Here is a 23,428-nt window from a genome sequence, read left to right as displayed (position 1 = left end):
TTGGCCTTCCTTCTCTGATTCATTTTACAGATGAGAAAATTTGAGGGAAACGGGGTTAAATGACTTATTCATTGTCATACAGCTAATTTGACTTTATCACTTTTTTTTATTTGAACTCAAATATGTAAGAATATATGAACTCAAACATATTCACAAGGAAAAGAGTGGGGGGAAGGCTTATTTGGTTATATTTCTCATTATTCATTGTAATAAAGTGGAGAGAACACTGAACCTGAAATCAGGAGAATTTAAGTTCAAATTCAACCTCAGACACTTCCTAGCTGTGTGACTCTGGACAAATCATTTAATTGCCTCAATACTTCAAAAGGTACTGTTTGCCTTAATAAATATAATTGAGTCATCTGAAAAGGTGATGTGAGGCCATGATGAAGAGCCTAAACAGAGGGGTCACAAAGGTAATCAGTTCATCAGCAAAATATTACTACTCTATGGTGTTTTATATCCAGGAACCAAAAGACTTAAGGGAAGTTATGGCACTTACAAGGTAGGTACTTATACACCTATGGGATGCTGACTTTAACAAGAAAAATCATATCTGCATCACTATACAAACAACAGAGTTTAACAAATAGGAGTCGCCATATTATTTCCCAGTATTATTTTCTATTTCTAATTTTAGGAGGAAATTAGGGAGTATTCATAGATTTTACACTGGTGTTTAATCATTAATCAGAGGAAGAATTTGAAAATTCTTGAAAAATTCATCATACATAATCACATAAGTGTCATGTTCTCTAGACAGTAAAGTGTTAGCAAATTAAAAAGCTTTAAAATTACACCTCCTTCTGGATTCCCCAAATTGTATCTGTACTCTTCTTTAAATAAACCTCCTTTAGAGATTTATCTTTCCCATATCTGAAATCCCATTCTGACTCAAGATACAGGGATACTGAGGAAGACATTATCATTAAAATCATATAGGCCTTTAACATGGTAGAAATTGGAAGTACTCTCCTAATATTTTTCATATACTTTTTGCCAGATCTATTACAGACAAGTCAATGGCCCAGCTTGATCTCTCATAAGGACTTTAACCACCTATTTATGAAGATCTTTTGAATTCTCTGAATCAGCATCAGTTCCTAAGCAGGATGAAGATTTTTTTCTTTAGCAAGACACTGGCAACATTCATACTACCCCAAACAGGAACATTATAGTATTCTTAGAGAGATTTCCCCAAGGACCTATCCATGATAACTTGAAGAGTAGACACTGACTCTTTACTCCATTAAGTAATGGAAATAAGCAGAATGTAGATTGCAACCACTTCCAATAGCATGATTTTTAGAAAAACCACTTTGCATCCATGTCACATATGTTAAAATATCCATTGAATTAGAATCAACAAGCAGCTTGCAATTAGGGCTATTTTAAACAATATTAGAAGTGGTGAATTTAAAGCTATTCACATTATACTGGACCAAATTCAGATGACTTTCTCACTCATGATAGTGTACCCCAAGCTGTAAAAACAACCAACTTTGCATCTGTAGTCATAGGATAGTCTTTGCCAAAGATAATCTTTGGTGTTCTGAGAAATGGCTGCCATGTTGGAAATTATTCATTTTCCCCCTTAGTTTGTCTTCTATGATATCAACTAAGATAAGTTCATCAGTCAAATCCTTCATTGATATACTGATGATACATGCCATGCCAATTATACCAACTGCAGTAACAGTGAGCTTGTGAGGGGGAATCTGGTCTTTTTTTTAGGGCATCCACAATCAGTTGATTCTTGACAGTTTCCATTTTGGAACAGGAGAAAATACAACCTTGCACATGGTTGCTGGTCAGGTTGTGAAGAACTCTGAGATACATATAAGATTGCTGCTCCTAGACTCATACATGCTTTCCAGTTTTCCCAGTTTTTATTAAATAAGGAGTTTTTTATTCTCTTCCCATTCTCCTTTTACTAGTCCATTCCATTAAAATATTTTTCTTTTTTTTTCCCAATCCTAAATGATTTTGATTATTACTTGGTTTTTTTTACTGCAGTTTGAGGACTATAAGGAAGTAATATCTCTTCCTTATTCCTACCTTTTAAAATTATTTCCTTTGATAGTTCTTTAGTCCCCATAAATTAATATTTTAATATTTTATTTCATTATATAAAGTATTCCTTTCCATGTCACATTAAAACAAATGAACTTTGGTCATATTGCCATTTTTATTATATTGGTTTGGCCCAATGAGAAGCTCTTAATTTTCTTTCAACTATTTAAACTGTTGTCTTTTTTTTAACAAGCATTTTTTAATACTTGAATTGATTTTACTGTGATAGATTGACTTTCAGATATTTTATTCATTTTGCAAGTATTTCAAATGGAAATTCCCTTTCCATCATTGCCTCTTGAATTTTATTTTTGATTTATGTAAATGCTATCAATTTTTGCATTTGTTTTATAACCTGCACTGTTAATCTACTCTGCATTAATTTCTTTGCTGATTTTTTAAAACTTGCTAAGTAAACCATCATGTTTTAACAAAAAAAGATATAGTTGTTTTTTTCTTTAACTGTCCTTATGCCTTTAATTTCTTTTTCTCACTTCATTGCTATTGCTAATAATAGGAAGTATTATCCCTAGAAAGAGTAGCCAACCTTACCACATTTCAATATTTATTGGGAAAGCTGCTAGAGTATTCCCATCACACATGATTGTTGCTTTTGGCTTTAGATACTAATATTAAAAAGTATCCCTGTGTGTCTGTACCTGCAGGCTTTTTGTTTTGTTTTGTTAGCTTAAATGAGTATTGTGAAGTAGGAATGATTATTATCTCCATTATACAAATAAGAAAAAAAAAAAAACAAATGGAAGCAATGTTTTACTTGACAGAATCCCACGTGGGTATCCCCCAAAGTTCTCTATTGGGCCATCTTCTCTTCTCCCTCTTAATTATCTCACTTGATGACTTCCTCAGGTCTCATGGGTTCAACTTTTAATTTTGTGCAAATGATTCTCAAAACTATTTGTTTAGTTTTAAATTCTCTTCTGGGCTCTACTCTCATCATCAATTGTCTTTTGACCATCTATAATGAGACAGCATCTCTTCAGCACAGCTTCTTTCCTTCTCACTATATGAGGCAACTTTACCTCAGTGAAGACAAAGGAACCCCAAGAATTTGATTGGCACATTGGCACTGGCTGATTCATCTTCATTTACCTCTACAGCCTTTTCTCAATCCAGCATGGAATAAAGGACAAAACTATTCCCACCTCAATTCTTTGATCTAGCTGCCTATTTATCTAAGGTCATAAAATGTATCCCTTTCCCTCTTCTGTGCTCTACAGACTTGGTGGCAGCTTTCTGGAATCCATGAGAATCACTGTCTCCTACCGTGATGACTTGATGAGTTTCCATATGGAGAGGAGTGGACAACATCTGTGGGAGCTAAATGCCACTTCATTCTTGTTGCATATTCTTGCATCATTAAGGCAAAGTAAACCTCTTTGTCTTAAATATTCAATGACTTTTGAGAGCCTCATATTTTCTCCCAATATTGAACCTGAACTAAGAAAAAGTTGATATTTGAGTATTGATTCTGACATATGCAAACACTTGTAATACTTTACAATTACTTCCTAGATTATTTTATAAAATAGTACATACTAAAGTCATTAAAGATGTTTAACCAAAGTGCTATGTGATTAGGAAGATGGGAAAATTCACTACTTCTGGCATGGGGTGGTAAGGAGGAAGAGAGAAGGCTTCTATTGAAAAGGTAGAATTTTGAGTTAGGTTGAAAAGAATGGATAGGAAATTAAATGGCAGTGGAGAAAGAGGTTAACATAGGAGACAGTGTGAGAAAAAAATAAGGTAAAAAGTTTATGACAAACGCAATGATCTTAGAAAGACATGGAAAGTATTGTTTAAAAATGACTTTGAGTGCCTGTCATTTATTTTGATTATGATAAATATACAAATTAAAAATAAAAACATAAAAAGATGCTATTTTGCATCCAGAGAAAAAGCTAATTACTAGATATATGGAATAATTTCACATACATATGCACATATAATAATATATACATATGTGTATCTATCTGGTATCTAATGGTAATCATCTTTAGGATGGGAAGAGGGAAGAAAAAAGGGAAAAAATTATATGATAACTTTATTATATATTTAAAAGGAATAGCAAGTTGTACATAATAGATTTGCAATTTTATGTCTAGTGATCTTTTTTATCATACTATGTTATGGAAATATTAGTTTTATTCCAAAAATTAGAAATTGATAAAATTTTAAAACACATATAAGTGAACAAGATTATGTCAAAAATCAATATAAATATTTATTAAGCTGTTAAAAAAAAAAAGTGTACAGCTTGAATTGAGAATAGTTACTTATCCAGTTTGGCTAAAACATAGCTTTCAGCCTAAAAACACAACAGATCCATGAATAAGTGTACATAAGCAGACTGTAACATATTGTAATCAGTTCTGCTATAATGCATATATGTATTCCTAAAAGTCAAAATGGTATCAAAACCATGTAATAAAAAAAAAAAAAAAAGCTTCTGAGGGAAACTGAGTTAGACTCAAAAATTTCATCATTGACACATTTAAAAAGAATAGTAAATAATCTAATAAAAATGGCAGCAAAATTATAAATGACTAAGAAATTGTGGCAGCCTTTGGCTGCTGCTTGATTTGTACATGATTCCATGCTGATGAAGTCTATACCAAAGGCTGAGAAGGTAACCATTGTAGCAATTCCATAGCAGGGACACTGATGAAGAAGGTGGTGAGGAGTAAATGTTAGGGAGTGAGGTTAGAATTATATCATTGCAAATAAGCCCTCCTGCTCCTCCTCTTAAACCTCCTCCTGCACTAAAAGATAGATAATAAACACTGCATTTTCATCTATAAAAGGACCTGAAATTTGCTTGTGAAAGTGAGTGTTGGAAAGGCTGCAACTTGTGAGCTATTATGAAATGATGCAACTTTCTAGGTGTTTCTCAAAGACAAAAATTTGAAAAAAGTTCTTTTACATTATTTCAGATTGTTCTCTAATGTATCAATTGTAGTAAAATAAATTCACTTTTTCCAAATATGCATTAGAACTGACTATAACAAAAAAGAATTTAAATAAAGAAGAAATATAAAAGATATAATCAGAGAACCTTATGATGAAAAAAGGAAGGAGACTAGACATAATGAGTTCAAATAATAAACATTGGATGGAGAAGCCAGTGTCTAACTCACAAAAAGTTAGGGGAAACAGATTTGAAACATGGCAGATGATACGGATCAGGAAAAGACCGCCAATACTGAAGAGGATCCCCTGGATCTCATTAGGCTCAGTCTAGATGAACAAATTTATGTGAAAATGAGAAATGACCAAGAACTACGAGGAAAATTGTATGCTTATTAAATGTGATTTTGGGAGAAGTAGAAGAGACTGTGACAACTATAGAAATTGATGAAGAAACTTGTGAGGATATCTATAATCAACCAATTGGAACATTCCAATGCTGTTTGTCCAAGGTGATGGGGTTGTATTAGTAGCTACTCCATTGAGAGTTGGATGAAACTAAGACTTTCTCCTGTGTGGAAAAGTAGAGGCTCTTGACAATAGCCTTTATGAGAAAAGCTGGTATTCAAAAGAACAGCCTCTGATACTTTTTTGCTATTTAGAAATAATCAAGGAATCCTCCTTTAAAATGTGTTTATTTCCAGACAATTCCTGATCATTCTTAGATTTCTGATACCAAACCTACAAATTAAGGCAGGACTCTTTTTCAGTTATTTAATTTTTCTCTTCATCTTGTGGGCAATTAAAATTTTTAAATTATTTACCCTTTTTTTAGGAAAAAAAAGGAAAAAATCAGAGGATATGAATAGACATTTTTAAAGGAAGAGATCCAAGGGACCTGTGTGTGTCTAATACTTCTTTTGCCATGTCAAATGCCTGGACAAGATAATGGTCACTATTCTATGCTGGGTCAGTATCAGGAGTAGGATCATGGGCCTGAGTGCTAGCACACTAGGATACTCAGAAGAGGCTTGGCTTTGCCCTACTGAGGAGCATGCTATGGACCAGAGTACCACTGTCCTTGGCTGGTACACTATATTTAGTAAGGTCAAGAGTTGCCACAACTCCAAAAAATTTTGGATAATCATATCAGGCTTAGATTCCCCTTCCTATCACTGGTCATTTTCTCCATGTAGTGAGTTCCTAATACTGCTATTCAGACTCCACTAAGGAACACAGGAGCTCCTCAGAACTTGAATTCATAAAGCTAAATAAAGACTAGAATTTCAAACCAGAATTTGCCATCTATGACAAAGAAAAGATAAAACCCCCACAAAATCAGAGACATATACATATATTCTACTTGCCAAATTTCTATTGGAGTTAGATAATTATAACTAAGGCCTGTGCTTTGTACCTTACAGAGACTCCTCTGTAGAAGCTCCAGAAAAAGAGATAATTATAGTCTACAATTGAAATCCTTAGTCTGGTCTAATTGATTTAAAAGGGCAGTTTTCAAATTAGGATGAATACTAATGAGTAATTATAAGAAACAGGTTTTAATAAGGTAAATAAGTTTTTAAAATAAAGATTCAACTTGCTTAAAAATATTTTGTATCTTATTTCGTGAGCTGTTGCTAAATGGAAGATTTTTTTTTCTGTCTTGAGTTCTCACTAATAATATCAGGATACAAAAGGGACTTATTTTTCAAAATCTGTCTGGTTTATGAATACTATTATTCATATTATATAGTGCATTCAAGCAAATATAAAATAGGTTATATGAGGAGATTGAAATTCTTGACTTTAAAATCAAGTATAAATATTCTAATTTAATGCTCTTTCCATGACCCTATTGTTTATAAGGTTAGCTCCATAAGATCTGAACTGTTTTTCATCTCCTATACTAATTGCTGGAAGATCAGTATGACTGGATTTTTTTTCAGATTCTACTCAATTATACTAAGTCTTAGCACTAGCAAGTTTAAATAACATTACCTGGGTAACTTCTGCAAGTGGCTTAGAAACTGGGAGATAGATCTATTTGAAAGGAACACCTCTCCAAAAGTACCTTGGAAATGAGACCTATTCCAGGTACTACTAACAACAGATGTTCTAATTAAGGATCGGGATGATTAAATTGAATTGGATATTTTGTAAACATTAGTCTAGGACAGACCCCTTTGTCAATGAATTTCCAAGGGAAATTCCCAGAAGTGAATGTCTTCATGGGATGACTAAATGCATAACAGAATAAGAAATATGCTATTTTCTGAATATTTGGGGTTGGATGGCTAAAATGGGCTAAACTAAGGAAATTATGATATGCTTTTTATTATGTTGCTCTTGTTTTACTATTGTACTCAATACTAACCAATACTTGTAATTGTTTTTGGAAATGTTTGTCATAAAATTAATACTGAGGCACCCAGAGGAGATTGACAGGATGTATAAGAATATGGTCACACTGCTTTTTATTTAGAAATGTAGTTCAGTTGTCTGACATGCATCAATTTATTTAGACATCTAAATGGCACTATCCACTTTTATAAATGAATTTGCAAGAATTTTAAGATCAATCTCAATGAACCATTTATTATCTTTTTATTGAATAGCAATTCAATATTTTCAATATTTCAATATATATTCAATATAAATTTTACATTTATTTTCTTAAATGTAAATTTTATTTTCTTAAATGAATAAAGAAACATATATATGAGGGGGAGAAATAAATGAACTTAAATCTAAAAAAAAAAAAGAATATGGGATTTCATTTCAATCTATGGCTAAAAAGGGTAGGGAGAAGGAAGAGAGTTAATGTCATAAGAGTTTTCTACTTAGCTCCAGCCTAGCTATTTTAATTGTAAGGAAAAATCATATCCCTGGCTGAGGCTTTCTTTATGGTATGACATTAAACTGTAGCTTCCAAAAATAAACTCAAGATGATTAACCAGTAAGGAGTAAAAGAACTCTGGCTCTGTTTTAAGATAACCATTTGATAAATGAACCAGTATTATCAATTTACCACCTATAATTTTTCTCCTATCATTTTTCAGATATAAACTTCCTTCTCCATTAGTCTGCTATACATTTTACAAGTTATCTTTGAAATGTAAATCTTCACCTTTCCTTTTGGATAACTATATCTTTTTTCCCCCTTCTCTGCTGTAAATAGTAACTGTAAAGTCCTGAAGATTCATCTATATCTCAGTAGGTATTTAGAATCCTGAGCCCATGCTCCAAGTATATTAAAAACATTGACTTAAAATGTCTCTGTGTAAGAATGACTATCATTGGCAGCAATACCTATAAACAAATCATTGGATATTTTCATAACAGTCTTTAGTCCTGCTGCTTTCCCTACCTGGAATAGACTTCCTTCTTGGCTTATGAATATTTTTAGAACCTATTTTTCAGGTCAGTTCAGGTATCATTCCCTCAATAAAGACTTTGTTTTTCTTTTCTCTAAACCATAACTGCATTTAAGCTAGCATTATACATTTGAACAATTACTTCTTCAACAATTCATATGTGACAGTACCATTTTGTTAAATACATTTATAAGCTTTCTGAAGTAACTATATCTTACAATTTTTTTAAACTTTCAGACAAACTTACTAGTGAACTGCAGAAGATCCATCAAGCTTGCTGTAAGGACTAGATTTATTGATAAAATAACTCCATTAGCAAAATCTGTGCAGATAACAATAGAGGCTACAAAAAATTCTCAAGATGTTACAAGTTTAAACTTTGTAACAAATTGTGAATATATCAGAAAATAATAAAATAAAACAACAAATCATTCACGGAATTATAACATATAGAAACAAATATAGAAATGTCTTCCTTAAATTTTTCTAATTCTTAATATGTGCTAGCAGAGGAAGCTTTCAAAATAAACAAAATAACTAGTCATTAATTTGAACTCATTATCTGTTCCAGCTCAGAACTAATCTACCTCTGTTGGGAGGGCCACGTTCATCCATGTCACCAAGGCTCAAAACCTCATACTTATTTCAATTCTTCTTCTTTTTTATTACTCACATAATCAGGTTCTATAAATTTCTCCTTCCATAAAATTTCTCACATCTGACACATAGCATCGCCAACTAAGTTCAGGCCCCATTACTTCTGGGTTGCCTTCCATCTTTCTAATCTATTTTTTATACATCTGTCAAAACCATCTTCCTAATGTTTGAATACGACTAGTCCACTTACTACTTGACTTAAAAACCTTCAACAGTTCCATGCATCATCAGGGACCTTGGAAATGAGTAAACTGAAACCCTTGAAGGACATGTTTTTTTTTGCCCAGATCACATAGGTAGTAAAAAATAGAGCCAAAATTTTAACCTAAATTCTTTAGTTCCAAATATAGTGACATCTCTAAGATAAAAGGCAAGCATATTAGTCCAGCAGTAAAGATCTTTTACAATGTGTTTCCAACCTCCAATATTATTAAGCATGTTTCTCTTTTATATGCTCTGTGTTCAGACAAACTAAACTGTTAACCAATCTCACCTTGCAACTTCTATTCTCTGCTTCCTGAAACTCTAGCTATTGAAGTCTTTCACCTGTTTCTGGGAATATCACAAGTACCAATGAAGCCTGCTCATCCCCTCCACCACCTCCAACTCAATCAAGCATTCCTTCCTTACATCCTTACATTTTCCTCTAATACTTTGTCTTGATACTTCTGTTCCCGTTATATAACTGTTTCTTTAAAAATAAATGAATCACAAAAAAAACCCCACATACATTTTAAATTGTCATAAAGTAGAACTTTTGAAGTGTAAAAAATTATTCAAAAAAATTTTAATTAGTGTGGAATGCTAAATTTCCATTAGAACATTAAAAAGAGTTGTAGAGACAATAAGGTAGAATTAGGGGAAAGAGCCAAGATGACTGAGAGTAGAGAGGACATTGCCTTAGCTCTCCCCAGCTTCCCTCAGAATCAACCCTAGATCAAACCTCTAAATGAATTTTGGAGTGACATAAACCATAAATATTTGGAGTATAATAATTTTTAAGCTTAAAATATCTTGAAAGGAGCTCAGGAAAGGTCTGTCTCAATTGAACAGGAGGGAATGTGGCCCAGCACAGATGCAGTGTAGAGGCCTGGGAAAGGAATCTAGCAGAGGCTCTTAGCCAAAATACAGTAGCATTGGCTACTCTATCCTGGTTCAGAAGGCCAATGGATGAGAAGACCAGCTGTGAGACCATCAATGTAATTATAGAAGACAAATTGTAAGCCCCCAAATCCCAGCACAACTTAGCCAAGGACTTAGCCAAGTCTATCTAGCACAGTCGGGAAACCTTGCAGCACCACTTATTCCAGCACCATCTGTGAGAAGTCCCTAACCTCCTGTAGAGAATGATCAGCATAATCTCCCCTGTGCCCTAGGATGCCCTAAATTCAACCTTTAAAAATGAGCAAAAAAGCAAAAAAGAGTTCTGACTATAAAGAGCTACTATGGAGAAAGGAATATCAAAATATAAACTCAGAAGAGGAAAGCAAAGGCAAAATGCCTTCAGATAAAGCCTCAAAGAGGGTTTGAATTGGTTTCCAGTCAAAAGATTCTCTTAGAAGAGGAAAAAAGGGTCTTAAAAGTGAGATAGAAGAAAAATAGGGAAAAGAAATGAGAGCAGTGCAGGAGAATTGTGAAAGTTTGGAGAAAAAAGCCAACAGCTTGGAAAAGGAAGTAGAGAAATTAACTGAAGAAAACCCCTTAAAAAATAAATTTGGCAAAATAGGAAAAATGTATTGAAGAAAAAATTCCTTAAAACAATAAACTTGGGGCAGCTAGGTGGCACAGTGGATAGAACACCAACCTTGAATTCAGGAGGACCTGAGTTCAAATCTGATATCAGATACTTAACATTTTCTAGCTATGTGTTCCTGGGCAAGTCTCTTAACCCCAATTGCTTCAGCAAAATAAATAGATAGGTAGATAGATAGATAAATAAATAAACTTAGTGAAAAGGAATATATATATATATATATATATACATAGAAAGAAACATCTCTTTTAAAATCATAATTGGCTAAATGTAAAAGGTTAAAAAGCTAACTGAAGAAAATAATTCATTAAAAATTACAATTTGAGAAGTGGAAGTGAATGACACACTAAAACATCAAGAATCAGTCAAACAAAATTTTTAAAAATAAAAAAATAGAAGAAAATGTAAAATGCCTCATTGGAAAAACAACTGACCAGGAAAATCGACCAAGGAGAGACAATCTAAAAATTATTGAACTATCAGAAAGCCACAATGAAAAAAAGAGACTGGACAACATCTTTCAAGAAATCATAAAAAAAAAAAAAAAAAAAAAAAACTGCCCTGTTATCTTAGAACCAGAGGGTAAAATAGTCATTGAAAGAATTCACCAATTGCTTCCTGAAAGAAAAATGAAAACTCCAAGGATTAAAGGAGCTAAATTCCAGAATTACTCAATCAAGGAGAAAATACTGTAAGCAGCTAGAAAGAAGCAATTCAAATGTAGAGGAACCACAATCAGGATTGCCTAGGATCTAGCAGGTTCTACATTAAAGGATCAAAGCACTTAAAATATGATATATCTAATTAAAATAGGTAATGAAGAAAACTACATATTGCTAAAAGGTACCATTGATAATGAGGTAATATCAGTACTAAACATATAAAGTGAATTGCAAGAAGAAATAGACAACAAAATTATACTAGTAGAGAATATCAATCTCTCTATCAGAACTTTGTAACAGAAATCTAACCAAACAAGAAAGAAATTAGAGAAATGAATAGAATTTTGGAAAAGTTAAGTATGCTAGATTTTTGAAGAATTTTGAACAGGGAAAGAAAGGAATATACCTTTTTCTCAGCGGTGCATGGCAGCTACACAAAAATTAACGATGTATTAGAGTATGAAAACCTCACAACCAAATGCAGAAATAGCTAAAGAAGGACTAGAGAACATTATGAGATGGTAAGTGGATTATTTTGATTATATTAAATTAAAAAGGGTTTGTACAAACAAAATCAATTCAGCAAAATTAGATGGGGAGCTGAAAACTGGGGGAAATTTTTACATCCAAAGAGTCTGATAAAGGCCTCATTTCTAAAATAAATACAGAATTGACTCAAATGTATAAGAATATGAGTCATTCCCAATTGATAAGTAATCAAATGATACAAACAGACAATTTTCAAATGAAAAAATTAAAATCATTTCTAATCACATGAAAAAATGCTTAAAATCACTACTGATTAGAGAAATGTGAATTAAGACAACTCTGAGGTACCACCACACACTTCTTATATTGGTTAGGATGATAGGAAAATATAATGATAAATGTTAGAGGGGATTGAGGAAACTAGGACCCGAATACTTTGTTGATGGAGTTTTGAACTGAATCCAACTATTCTGGAGATCAATTTGGAACTATCCCCTAAAGACTATCAAACTGTGCATATCCTTTGATCAGCAGTCTCTTGGTGGGTCTATATCCCAAAGAGATCATAAAAAAGGGAAAAGAACCTACATGTGCAAAAATGTTTATAGTAGCCCTTTTTGTAGTGACAAGGAACTGGAAATTGAGTGGATACCCATCGTTAGGAAATGGCAGAATAAGTTATGGTATATGAAGGTTAAGGAACATTATTTTTCTGTAACAAATGATCAGCAGAATGATTTCAGACCTGGAGAGATTTACATGAACCGCTGCTAAGTGAAGTAGAACCAAGAGAACATTATGCACAGCAACAAGATTATATGATGATCAACTCTGATGCATGCGACTCTTTTCAGCAGTGAGGTAATTCAGGCCAAATACAATTGAATTGTGATGGAGAGAATACTCTGTATCCACAGAAAAGACTGTGGGGACTGAGTGTGGGTCACAAAATAGTATTTTCATCTTTTTTGTTACTGTTTGTTTGTTTTATTTTCTTTCTCATTTTTTTTCTTTTTTGATCTGATTTGTCTGGTGCGGCATGATAAATGTAGAAATAGGTACAAAAGAATTGCATGTGTTTAACATATATTGAATTACTTGCTGTCTAGAGGAGGGAATGGGGGAAGAGAGGAATAAAAATTTAGAACACAGTTTTTGCAAGGATAAATGTTGAGAACTATCTAGGCATATATTTTGAAAATAAATATCAATTAATTCTATTACTTCATAAACAATTTGGAAAAACTGGAGGAGTCCTGCCAAATTCTTTCTATGACACAAATATGGTACTAACACCTAACTCAGGAAGGGCCAAAACAGAGAAAGAAAATTATGGGCCAAATTTCCTACTGAATATTGATGCAAAAATTAGCAAAGGGATTACTGCAACTTATCACTAAGATAATGCATTATGGCCAAGGGGGATTTATACCAGTAATGCAGGGCTGGTTTCCTGGTTTATTAGGAAAACTATCAGCATAGTTGACCATATCAATAATCAAGCTAACAGAAATCCTACAATTATCTCAAATAGATGCAGAAAAAGCATTTGGCAAAACACCCATTTCTATTAAAAACACTAGAGAGCATAGGGTTAAATGGAATTTTCCTTAAAATAAGTAGCAAACATCATATGTTATAGGGATAAACTGGAACCATTCCCAATAAGATCAGGTGTGAAACAAGATAGTCACCATTATTCAATATTGTGCCAAAAACGTTAGCTTTAACATTTAAAAAAAAAAAAATTTAAGGAATTACAGTAGATAATGAGAAAATAAAGCTATCACTCTTTGCAGATGATATGACAGTATATTTAAAGAATCAACTAAAAAACTACTAGAAACAATTAACAGCTTTAGCAAAGTTGCAGGATATAAAATAAATACACATAAATCAGCATTTCTATTTGTTACCAACAAAGCCCAACAGCAAGAGATAGAAAGAGAAATCCCATTTAAAATAACTGTAGAAATATTTTGGGAGTCTACCTGCCAAAACAAAGCCAGGAACTATATTAACAGAATTATAAAACACTTTTCACACAAATAAAATTAGATCTAAACAATTAGAAGTATATCAAATGTTCATGAATAGGCCAAGCTAATATAATAAAAATGACAATTCTACCTAAATTAATCAAATTATTCAAAATGTAAAGGAAAGTTGCCTAGATGTATCCAACTAAAAGTATGTTATAAAGCAGCAGTCATCAAAACCATTTGGTACTGGCTAAGAAATTTCCTAGCTATGTGACCTTGGGCAAGTCACTTAACCCCAATTGTCTCAGGGGAAAAAAAAATAAAGTAGTCGATCAGTGGAATAGATTAGGTTCACAAGACATAATAGTCAGTGACTATAGTAATCTAAAGTTTGATCAACCCAAAGACTCCAGCTTCTGAAATAATAATTCACTATTTGACAAATATTGCTAAGAAAAAAAAAAAACCAAAAAACCCTGGAAAATACTAAGGCAGAAATTAGATAGTGACCAACATCTTATACCCTGTACAAGATAAATGGGTTCAAGAGGTATAAGCAAATTAGGAGAACAAGGGATAGTCTACCTTTCAGATCTGTGGAGAAAGAAGGAATATATGACCAAAGAAGAACTGGAGAACATTATAAAATTCAAAATGGATAATTTTAATTATATTAAATTAAGAACATTTTGCACAAACAAAACTAAGCTAAGATTAAGAGAAGTAAAAGAAGCTAGAAAAAAATTGTTACATCCAGTGTTTCTGATACAGATTTCATTTCTAAAACATATAGAAATAATAAGCAATCAAAGGATATGAACAGACAATTTTCAAATGAAAAAATGAAAGCTTTTTCTAGTCACTTGAAAAAAAAGCTCTAAATCACTATTGATTAGAGAAATGTAAATTAAGACAACTCTGAGGTATCACTACACATCTCTCAGATTGGCTAAGAAGGCAGGAAAAGATATTGATGAATGCTGGAGGGGATATGGGAAAACTGGGATAGTAATGCATTGTTGGTGGAATTATGAACTGATTCAACCATTCAGGAGAGCAATTTGGAACTATGTCCTAAGGACTATCACACTGTGCATATCCTTTGATCCATCAGATCAATAGTAGATTAATCAGCAGAGACATCAGTGTCTCTACTGGATCTGTATCCCAAAGAGCTCATAAAAGAGGGAAAAGGACCCACATGTGCAAAAATGTTTGTAGCAGTTCTTTGGGTAGTAGCAAATAATTAGAAATTGGGTAGATGTCCAACAGTTGGGGAATGACTTAATACGTTACAGTATATCAAATTATTAACCAAATTGTAAAGACAATGTAATGAAATATGTTGCAGATCTTCAAATAGCTTCATAATATCTTTGGAGCATTTAGGATATATTCAAGAAATAATTTAAATAGAATTTTATCTATCTGGGGGTGGTAGTGAAAGCAACAAAAGAAAATTAGCATTTGTTTTTCACTAGTATTTTTTTCTTTATTAATTTCTTATTCCTAAGGGTGATAGTCTTTTTGATATGTAAAATATATTTTTTAAAAAATCAGTCATGAACTCTTCAGGGAATGACATATAAGAAGACAGCAAAGGAAGTACTGGAAAACTATATAGGGACATTTACTGACAAATAGACTGTAATCTCAGTTTCTGTTTTTCTAGCACTTTTAGTCATTCATTCAGTCAACAAGCATTTAAAAACTTACTATATAACAGGCACTGTGCTAAATGCAGAAGATACAAAAAAGGCAAAAACGTCGTTCCTGTTTCCACATTCTAATGAGGAAGATAATATAGAAACTATGCAGATACACACACTGTATAAAAAGAAAGTAATCTCTTAAAGAAGTGATTAGCAGCTGGTGGTGAAGGAAAAGACTAGGAAAGACCTTCTATAGCAGCGAAATTTCAATTGAGTCTTTAAGGAAAGAAGGGAATCTAGAAGTCAGCAAGGAAGCAGAACATTTTAGCCATGGGACAGTAGCAGTAGATATCAAGTTTAAAATCTTTTTATTTTTCTTTTCACTCATAAAATAAAATTGTCCAAAAGTAAAGGACCAGAAGACAAAGTAAAAAATACTAGAATCCATAGGAAAACACCAGAGAGGAACAACAGGTTAAACTCACCCAGAAATATGGTTGCCAAGATCCACAGCTTCCAAATCAAAGAGAAATTTTTTCAAGCAGCCCGGAAGAAACAGATCATGTGCCAGGGGACTCCATTCAGACTCTTCCAGTTGGCCTCCAGCTTCCCCAGGTAGCCATCTACCACTGGCACCATACTGTAGGAGATGAGCACAAGAAGGCACTGAGAGTGAAAACATGGGTTGAGTGGCTGGGGAGGTTTAAGATGGATTGGGGAGTCAAATTGTTATTGCAGAACTCTATATGTCTATAAGGGTTACATGGTGGTAAGAAGTATAACACTAGAAATACTGTTCTTCCAACTAGTGAAAGGACTGATAATTAGACTAAAAGACTGAAATAGTCATCTCTGACTAGCCATCCAATTAGAGCTGAAAGGCAGTATAGATATGAATTTTACCCTAAAAGAAAATAAGGGAAAAGAACATTCTGACATATGTGATTCCACAAGCTGATGTGAGATGGATTGAGAAATTATAAAGGTACAAGATTACAGCCAAAACATATCAAAGTACTCCAGGGGAGCTAGTATGTAAGATGAAAAGGACCATTTTTATGAGGATATTATTGATCACTAACAATATGAAATTATATCCTTGTATGAGCAGTAACTCAAAACTTTTGGTTTTGGAAATGATTTAAATATACTGAGGGTCTTCCATGATGAATCTATCACTTGAATACATTGTTCACAAGACAGAAATACCAACTAATATTGAGCTACCACAATTTCCACACAGTAATGTGGAGAGTCTGAGTTAGCACTGCCAGGCTATTGTGTTATATCCTCAGCGTCCCCTATCAAGTGTTCCTGGGTGGGGAGGACAGAGGAATCTCTTGTGACACATGGAGCAGTAGTAAAATATTATTCCCTTGATTTGATAGGGAGTTTCTTTTGTGTAGGAAGTAAAAAGGTATGATCTGAAAGTAGGGACCCTAATATCATCAGGTCACCTTGATAAGATCTAGATGTAGTTTAATGGCAATAACATATTCTGAACATAATATTGCTTGCATGAGTAGTGTCGATCATATGATAAATATTCCATTTCCATGATAGGAACCTACTCACTGATTGCAATGACCTGGAATAGTTAGTATGGGAGAAGAGGGTTACAATTCCATTTAAAGAAAAGTGTCCTTATCTATTGCTATTAAGTCACAGGGTTTCTAGGTTTTTTTAATCTGACAACTATCATGGGGAGTCAGCTTCATCTTCTAGACATAAGGTCAAACTCCAACTTCTTAATGTCTATTAGTTCTTTTCTCAAATTGTAAATTGTTCCTTTTAGCTATAAATAATTTCTGTGAAAAAAAATGCATGTGACCCAAGTACTTTGTGTAAGGGATCCACTTAGGAAACAATGGTCCCCATTGCTGTTAGAAGTATTTATTTCCACAAAAAGACTTATTCCTAGCTAAATAGGGAAAAAATGGAAAAAGATATTAGGATTCAATATTTGGTTTAAATATTACAAATTTCCAGAAGATAAGACAAATACAAATTCTGGTCTAAATGTTAAGAAATCATTATAAAATAGGCAATCTGAAATTATTCTGTAATGATCTTGTTTTGCATGATCTGCACAAGTCCTCTCCATTAGCCTGTGTATTCAAAGGTTGTTTATAATTTGAACAGAATTAGATATTCCAATTCTGTTTTCCAGCTTCTATTAGTTTTGTCTCTTCTTAGAATAAGATGTTAAGCTAAGTGGTATGAATTGTACTGTAGGCAATCTCCACCCGAAAAATGGGAGGAAATTTGAATACCTCAATTGTTTAGGAAGAGGACATAGACTGCATTGAAATCTTTGTCCACAGTCCTGGCTACTGAAGATCCAGAAAAGAAAATTTCTTGATAGCAAAATCCTTGGCACTACCAAATGGTTAAACATCAGAAATTAATATCACTTTATTGGTGAAAATGATATTAAAGAGGCATTAATATCTGTTTTGCTGCTGAATCCTAAGGACCATGGGACCTTTCCACCAAACTTTCAGTTGAAATCTTTCACATGTGTTATTTTCCCCATGAAATGAGGGCTTCTCAAGGGATCATCTTTTTTATTTGTATCCATCAAGTGCAGAGCATATGAATCAATGAATATATAAAGCATTTGTTAAATGCCTTATATATTCATTAATTCATAAGATTCACAAAGGAATATGAAATGAAATTAAGTAAAATAAATTGCTCAAAGGCAACCATTGTTCATAGAAGGAAGGAGGTTTGAGCTAAGAAAAAAATTGTCAATTAAGAGAGGCAAGACCTTTCCTATCTCCTGCATAGAAGTGAAAAACTGCTTTAGAGCTGAGAGTCAGAACTTTTGCCAAAGTTAAGTTAAGGTTTGCTGCCCTAGTTGAAATATTTCTCCAGTACACTAGCTAAAAAAGGCAGAGTATCACCTAACCAAGCCAATGACTGATAGTGGGAAAAGATTGTAGCTGTCCTTTTGAGGACAGGCCTAGAAAGCCAATAAATTAACCTGTCTAGTAGAGATGCTAGAACCCTGAGAGAATAAAGGATAGGAGAGAGAGAGAGAGAAAGAGAGAGAGAGAGAGAGAGAGAGAGAGAGAGAGAGAAGGAAACAAGGAGAGAAGAAGAGAAAGAGAAGGAGGGAGGGAGGGGAAGGAGAGGCAGAAAGGGAGGGAGGAAGGGGGAGAGAGGGAAAGAGACAGAGACAGAGACAGAAAGTTTGGTTTAATACTATCAAGGGGAAAAAAAGTCTGGATTGGATAAAGTAGGCGGTTTAAGATAGAGGAGAGTCAAAGAGAATAGCTATGAGTCAAAGGAACTTCACCTTTAGTACTCTAGCAGTTCACATTTGATACTGTAATCAAATGAGAAATTCTAAAGTTATTCAGTGGTGAACAATAAAACATTTACTTAGCTATAGCAAGATAGTCAACAATATGAAATGAGAACACATTGAGTGGCTAAGGTTAATAGTTCCTTTCCCTATATTCCTGGTCATTTCCTACCAATCAAGCATCAGTGTCTATATAGCATTTAGGAAAGGATGTCAACAGCCTGAGATTTTAGGCTGAGGAGCTGATCAATTGCTGGGTGAGTATCAATGCCTTTTAAGAAAAAAACTAAACTAATCTAACTTGAATGAGGTCAAGCGATTTGCCTTATAGGCACCAATTAGCAAGTATTGCCAATTTTATAGGCAATACACTAAAAAGGAAAGATTGAAACCCCAAATCTTTAATTTAAATAGTCTAGAGCTCTTTCCATAGTTTTGCACTATCTTTGAAGAAATACTTTCAACTTGAAGGAGGAAAAAAGAACAAAGCTAAGAGTGGAAGACAGTATGAAGAAAGATTTATTCTTAAGGAAAACTGAAGGAGAAAGACAAGTAGAAGGATTTGAGGAGGAGGAGATGAAGGAAGAGAAGATGAGGGATCTGAGGGGAAAGTTAGATATCACCAAGAATAGCAACAATGTGGAAAGAATAGTGGTCGAAACAACTAGAAGTATACAGGAGACAAAATTCAAGAAAAAAGAACACTCTCTCTTCCCCCAAGTAAAAAAATAAGTCTCAGCCTAAGATTCATAAAGTATCAATCAATTTACATGGTCTATTAAGTTTTAACTGTGAAAAATGACAGAGTAACAGAAAGTAGTTCAATGTGCTCCTCTCCCTTCCCCTACCACCACCACACACACACACAAAGAAGACTCCTCCAAAAATATTTAGAAAATACACCATGAGGGCAGTTAGGTAGTGCAGTGGATAGAGCAATGACCCTCAAGTCAGGAGAACATGAGTTCAAATCTGGCCTTAAACACTAGCTGTATGACCTTGGGCAAGCCACTTAATCTCTATTAATATCCTTTAGAGAAAGAGACAGAGACAAAGAGACAGACAGACAAACAGACACAGACAAAGAGAGACCGAGAGGGGGAGATAGACAGACAGAGCCAGAGAGAAACACAGAGACACAGATACACACACACACACACACACACACACACACACACACAGAAAGAGAGAGCAAGACAGAGAGAGAAGAAACAAAATGCAACAAACCAAATCCTGATAGAAAAATACAGAAAAATTCTCCATGAGTAATTTATCCAGACAAGATACAGGGAAACAAAGAGGTCAGCAAACACTATGGACCAGGGCTGTGAAAGTGGAACACTCTAGTACCCACAGCAAGAAAAGATTTCAGAGCTATCCCAGTGCACTGCACATAGGATGCAGAAACAGGTAACAAACTGTCTGTCTGCTTTGCTGTCTTCTCCCCAGTTCCAAATAACAAATCTAAAGGATTAAAATGAGGATTTGTGCTAGGGTGATATTCCTGGCCAGGGAAGTCCTGAATAAGTTCAGAAGCAAGAAACAGCTGTGTGATTCAGACCCTACCAGCAAATCAGTTTATCTTTCAGCAACATCTAGGCCACTCTGAAGTCCACAGGAAAATAACCAGAGCAGGAATCACTGCAGTTATATCATTCTGAGCTGGCAGAGATATCTAGTTTACTAATCAGGGCTGAGTTGATAGCATTCTACTGTTCTTACGCCCAAATGAGGCCAGGAACGTGCAGAGCTCAGACTAGAGCTTCCCAGAGGGGAATTAATCAGACTTTTCCCTGAATGAGAAAAATTTTGCTAACCCTAAAAACTGTCAGGTCTCTAGTGTCTTCCTGAGATCCTGAAATAGGGCAACATTCAATTTATAATTACCCCCCCCCATCTTCTGGTGTAAACACTGTATTATGCTTCTTTACTTTAATCTCAATCTCTCTCTCTCTCTCTCTCTCTCTCTCTCTCTCTCTCTCTGTCTGTCTCTCTGTCTCTGTCTTTCTCTCTGTCTCTGTCTCTTTCTGTCTCTCTGTCTCTCTCTGTGTGTCTCTGTCTCTCTCTCTCTTTTCTCTCTCGCTCTCTCTATCTGTCTATCTCTCAAGATAGCTCAATTCCCATTGGGTCTCTTCCTCTCATCCTTGAACCCTTCTTTCCCCTAAGGGTTTTGTTTATTAGTTCCTTTTTCTATCCTGCTTTTATTTGGTTATATAATTCTTCCTCATCTTTTTTGTCCACTTCAAGCTATCCTTCTTTATTACTTTCCTTTTAGAATTTCATTTTGTGCCCCTTTCCAAAAAGGATTTTTTTTCATTCTCTTCATTATTCATCTTTGCTTTCTATTTACTCGAGACCCTCATTCTCTGCTTTATGACTACCTTGTGGGACTTACCCCCCATGGATTCCCTTTTTCCATGGCACCTTACTTCCAGAACAATGTCAATGATTATAGACATCAGAAAGGTATACTCAGTGGTAGAGATCCTCCTCCAGTACTGATATAAACTCTATCCTATTGACCTTTTTGTCTACATTTGTCTTAAAAAAATGTCTTTCTCATCCTCATGCTCTCCCATTTCTTTTCACCCATAAAAGCATTCTCTAGTGAGAATCCCCTCCCACATACAAAGTAAGACCTCCTTCCTTCCACCACCCTTTTCAATATTACCTCTCCTTTTTTTTACCTAATCCCCCCTGTAGGATCTTCTCTTTCTGACACCATAAAAATCACCTTCCCTTTATTGTTAGCTCTTGATTTGACCCTGGCACATTACACACTCCTTTCCTTGCCCCTGTTCTCCTTTCCCTCTTTTATGTTTTTTCCCATGTGGTAAGGTAACCACACAAAGTATTGATTCACCCGTGGGCAGGATGTCGCCAGATTCTGTCCATAATGCTCCTTTCTGCCTCATCATTGTTACTTCAATCAGATTTCCACCACAACCTTGGTTCTTCCCGTACATTAAAAAAAAGCCTCTTAAGGCGTTCTCAGTTATCACTCCATAGCTATTGCTATCTATCCTTGGCCACTGTACAGTATTTATTCTTTCTGTATTTCTGTTGTTTGGGGTGTTCTAAAAGGAAATAATCTTCTGAGTTCTAGTTTTCTTTATAAAATATTTCAAGTTTTTCTTAATTATTGAACATTCATTTTTTGTTCTATATAATTAAGCTCAAATATAAAAGATAAGTCCCCTTGGAATGCATTCTGAACACCATTGCTACTTAGAAACACCTTATTTAGGGCAGCTAGGTGGCACAATGGATAAAGCACTGGCCTTGGCCCTGGAATCAGGAGCACCTGAGTTCAAAACTGGCCTTTGACACCATGGACAAGTCACTTAACCCTTAAATTCCTCCTTCCCCCCCCAAAAAAAAAAAAAAAAGGAAAAGAATTCATTTCATTTCCTCATAGGTGAGGATTAACATATCCTGTGCTTTTTATTTGAAGTTTTTCTCCTGATAACTGGTAAAATTTATATATGAATTGAATTGTTCAATTTAATTATCACATGTGTGGAATCTGCAACCTTGGATTTTGTTTCCTGGAATCTGAATTCTTCTGATTAGAATTTCATTTTATTTATGCATAACTTCTGGCAGGCTCTTAATTTTTTTTCCCCTTCATTATGATGTTTAAGTTTTTTGTTCTGCCATGTTGTTCTGAGATATATATATATATATATGATTCTTAAGTTGTCTCTAAACATTCTGCCTTCAAGATCATATGTTTTGCTAATAAAACCTGTCAATATTCTTATAATGTAATTGTCTTTTGCTTCTCTTCTTCTAAATTGTCCTTGATGAGTAGATATTTGCATTACCAATCTATTGTTATCTTTTGTTTCCCATTTCAGAATATTGCAATATTTTTGCTCTGTAGGACTTAAATAACATTTTCATGATTCTCATTTTTCTTTTAAACCACTCAAGCGTGTTATAGTTCCATGTTCTCTTTAAATTCACAGTATCCTCTGTTTAATCATACTGGATTATTTCCCTTTTTTTCTTTTCAGTATTTATTCTTACATTTCTGAATGTGTTTACTAATTCTGGAGGCCATAATTCATTCTATTGATTCATCTACTTATATTTAGGGTCTTTGAGTTTCCTTCTTCCTGAAATTTTTGGTGCTTTCAGTTTTCTCTATTCCCCCTTTATTTTCCTTATTGCTCACTTCTAACTCAGTCCACTAACACTGTAATTTCTTTTGAAGCTGGATCATAAGCATCTCAGCCTCTTCCCACACTGGGCAGTTCATGATTCATCAGCCTAGGTCTTTGTCCAGCTGATTGTTGAGTTGTCAGATCTGGTACAGCTAGATGTGCTCTTCCCTCAGATTTGGTGGAATACTCCACAACTTCATAGCTATTCTAGTGACCTGTTCTACTTGCGTTTTTTTCAGTTCTCTAGACTGGCACTAAAAGTTCAGAGCTTTTAGTCTTTAGACCCAAGCAGGCTTTTGATCCTAAAAATGATGTATCTAAACTGGCTATTGAGACCCCAACTAATTTTCACTGGAAAATATGGCACTGGAAAGAGAAA

The 23,428-nt window shown here is 34.1% G+C and overlaps 2 protein-coding genes and 1 pseudogene across 5 annotated transcripts in view; 1 reads left to right on the top strand and 2 right to left on the bottom strand.

The window, feature by feature from the left end:
• The window catches only part of MAPK10 (mitogen-activated protein kinase 10), a 164,134-nt gene that overhangs the window by 113,073 nt on the left and 27,633 nt on the right, over positions 1-23,428 (bottom strand). For 2 of the 4 annotated variants that reach the window (XM_031943138.1, XM_031943140.1), the window contains exon 2: positions 16,053-16,207. The exons of the other annotated variants lie outside the window; for them this stretch is intronic. The gene's annotated coding sequence lies outside the window, so the exon portion shown is untranslated. The remainder of the gene's footprint in view (positions 1-16,052; positions 16,208-23,428) is intronic. 4 annotated transcript variants of the gene reach the window in all.
• On the bottom strand, positions 336-2,226 carry LOC116420007 (annotated as a pseudogene).
• On the top strand, positions 5,021-5,807 carry LOC100924692 (U6 snRNA-associated Sm-like protein LSm3). The gene is given in 3 exon segments (XM_012553096.2): positions 5,021-5,392; positions 5,395-5,469; positions 5,472-5,807. Coding segments are annotated over 3 exon segments (294 nt in total). The 5' UTR covers positions 5,021-5,256; the 3' UTR covers positions 5,555-5,807.

The sequence above is a fragment of the Sarcophilus harrisii genome, chromosome 6, assembly GCF_902635505.1.
Source record: "Sarcophilus harrisii chromosome 6, mSarHar1.11, whole genome shotgun sequence".
NCBI classification, from domain to species: domain Eukaryota; kingdom Metazoa; phylum Chordata; class Mammalia; order Dasyuromorphia; family Dasyuridae; genus Sarcophilus; species Sarcophilus harrisii.
Note: the sequence above shows the minus strand (reverse complement) of the source record. Positions and strands in the feature narration are given on the sequence as shown.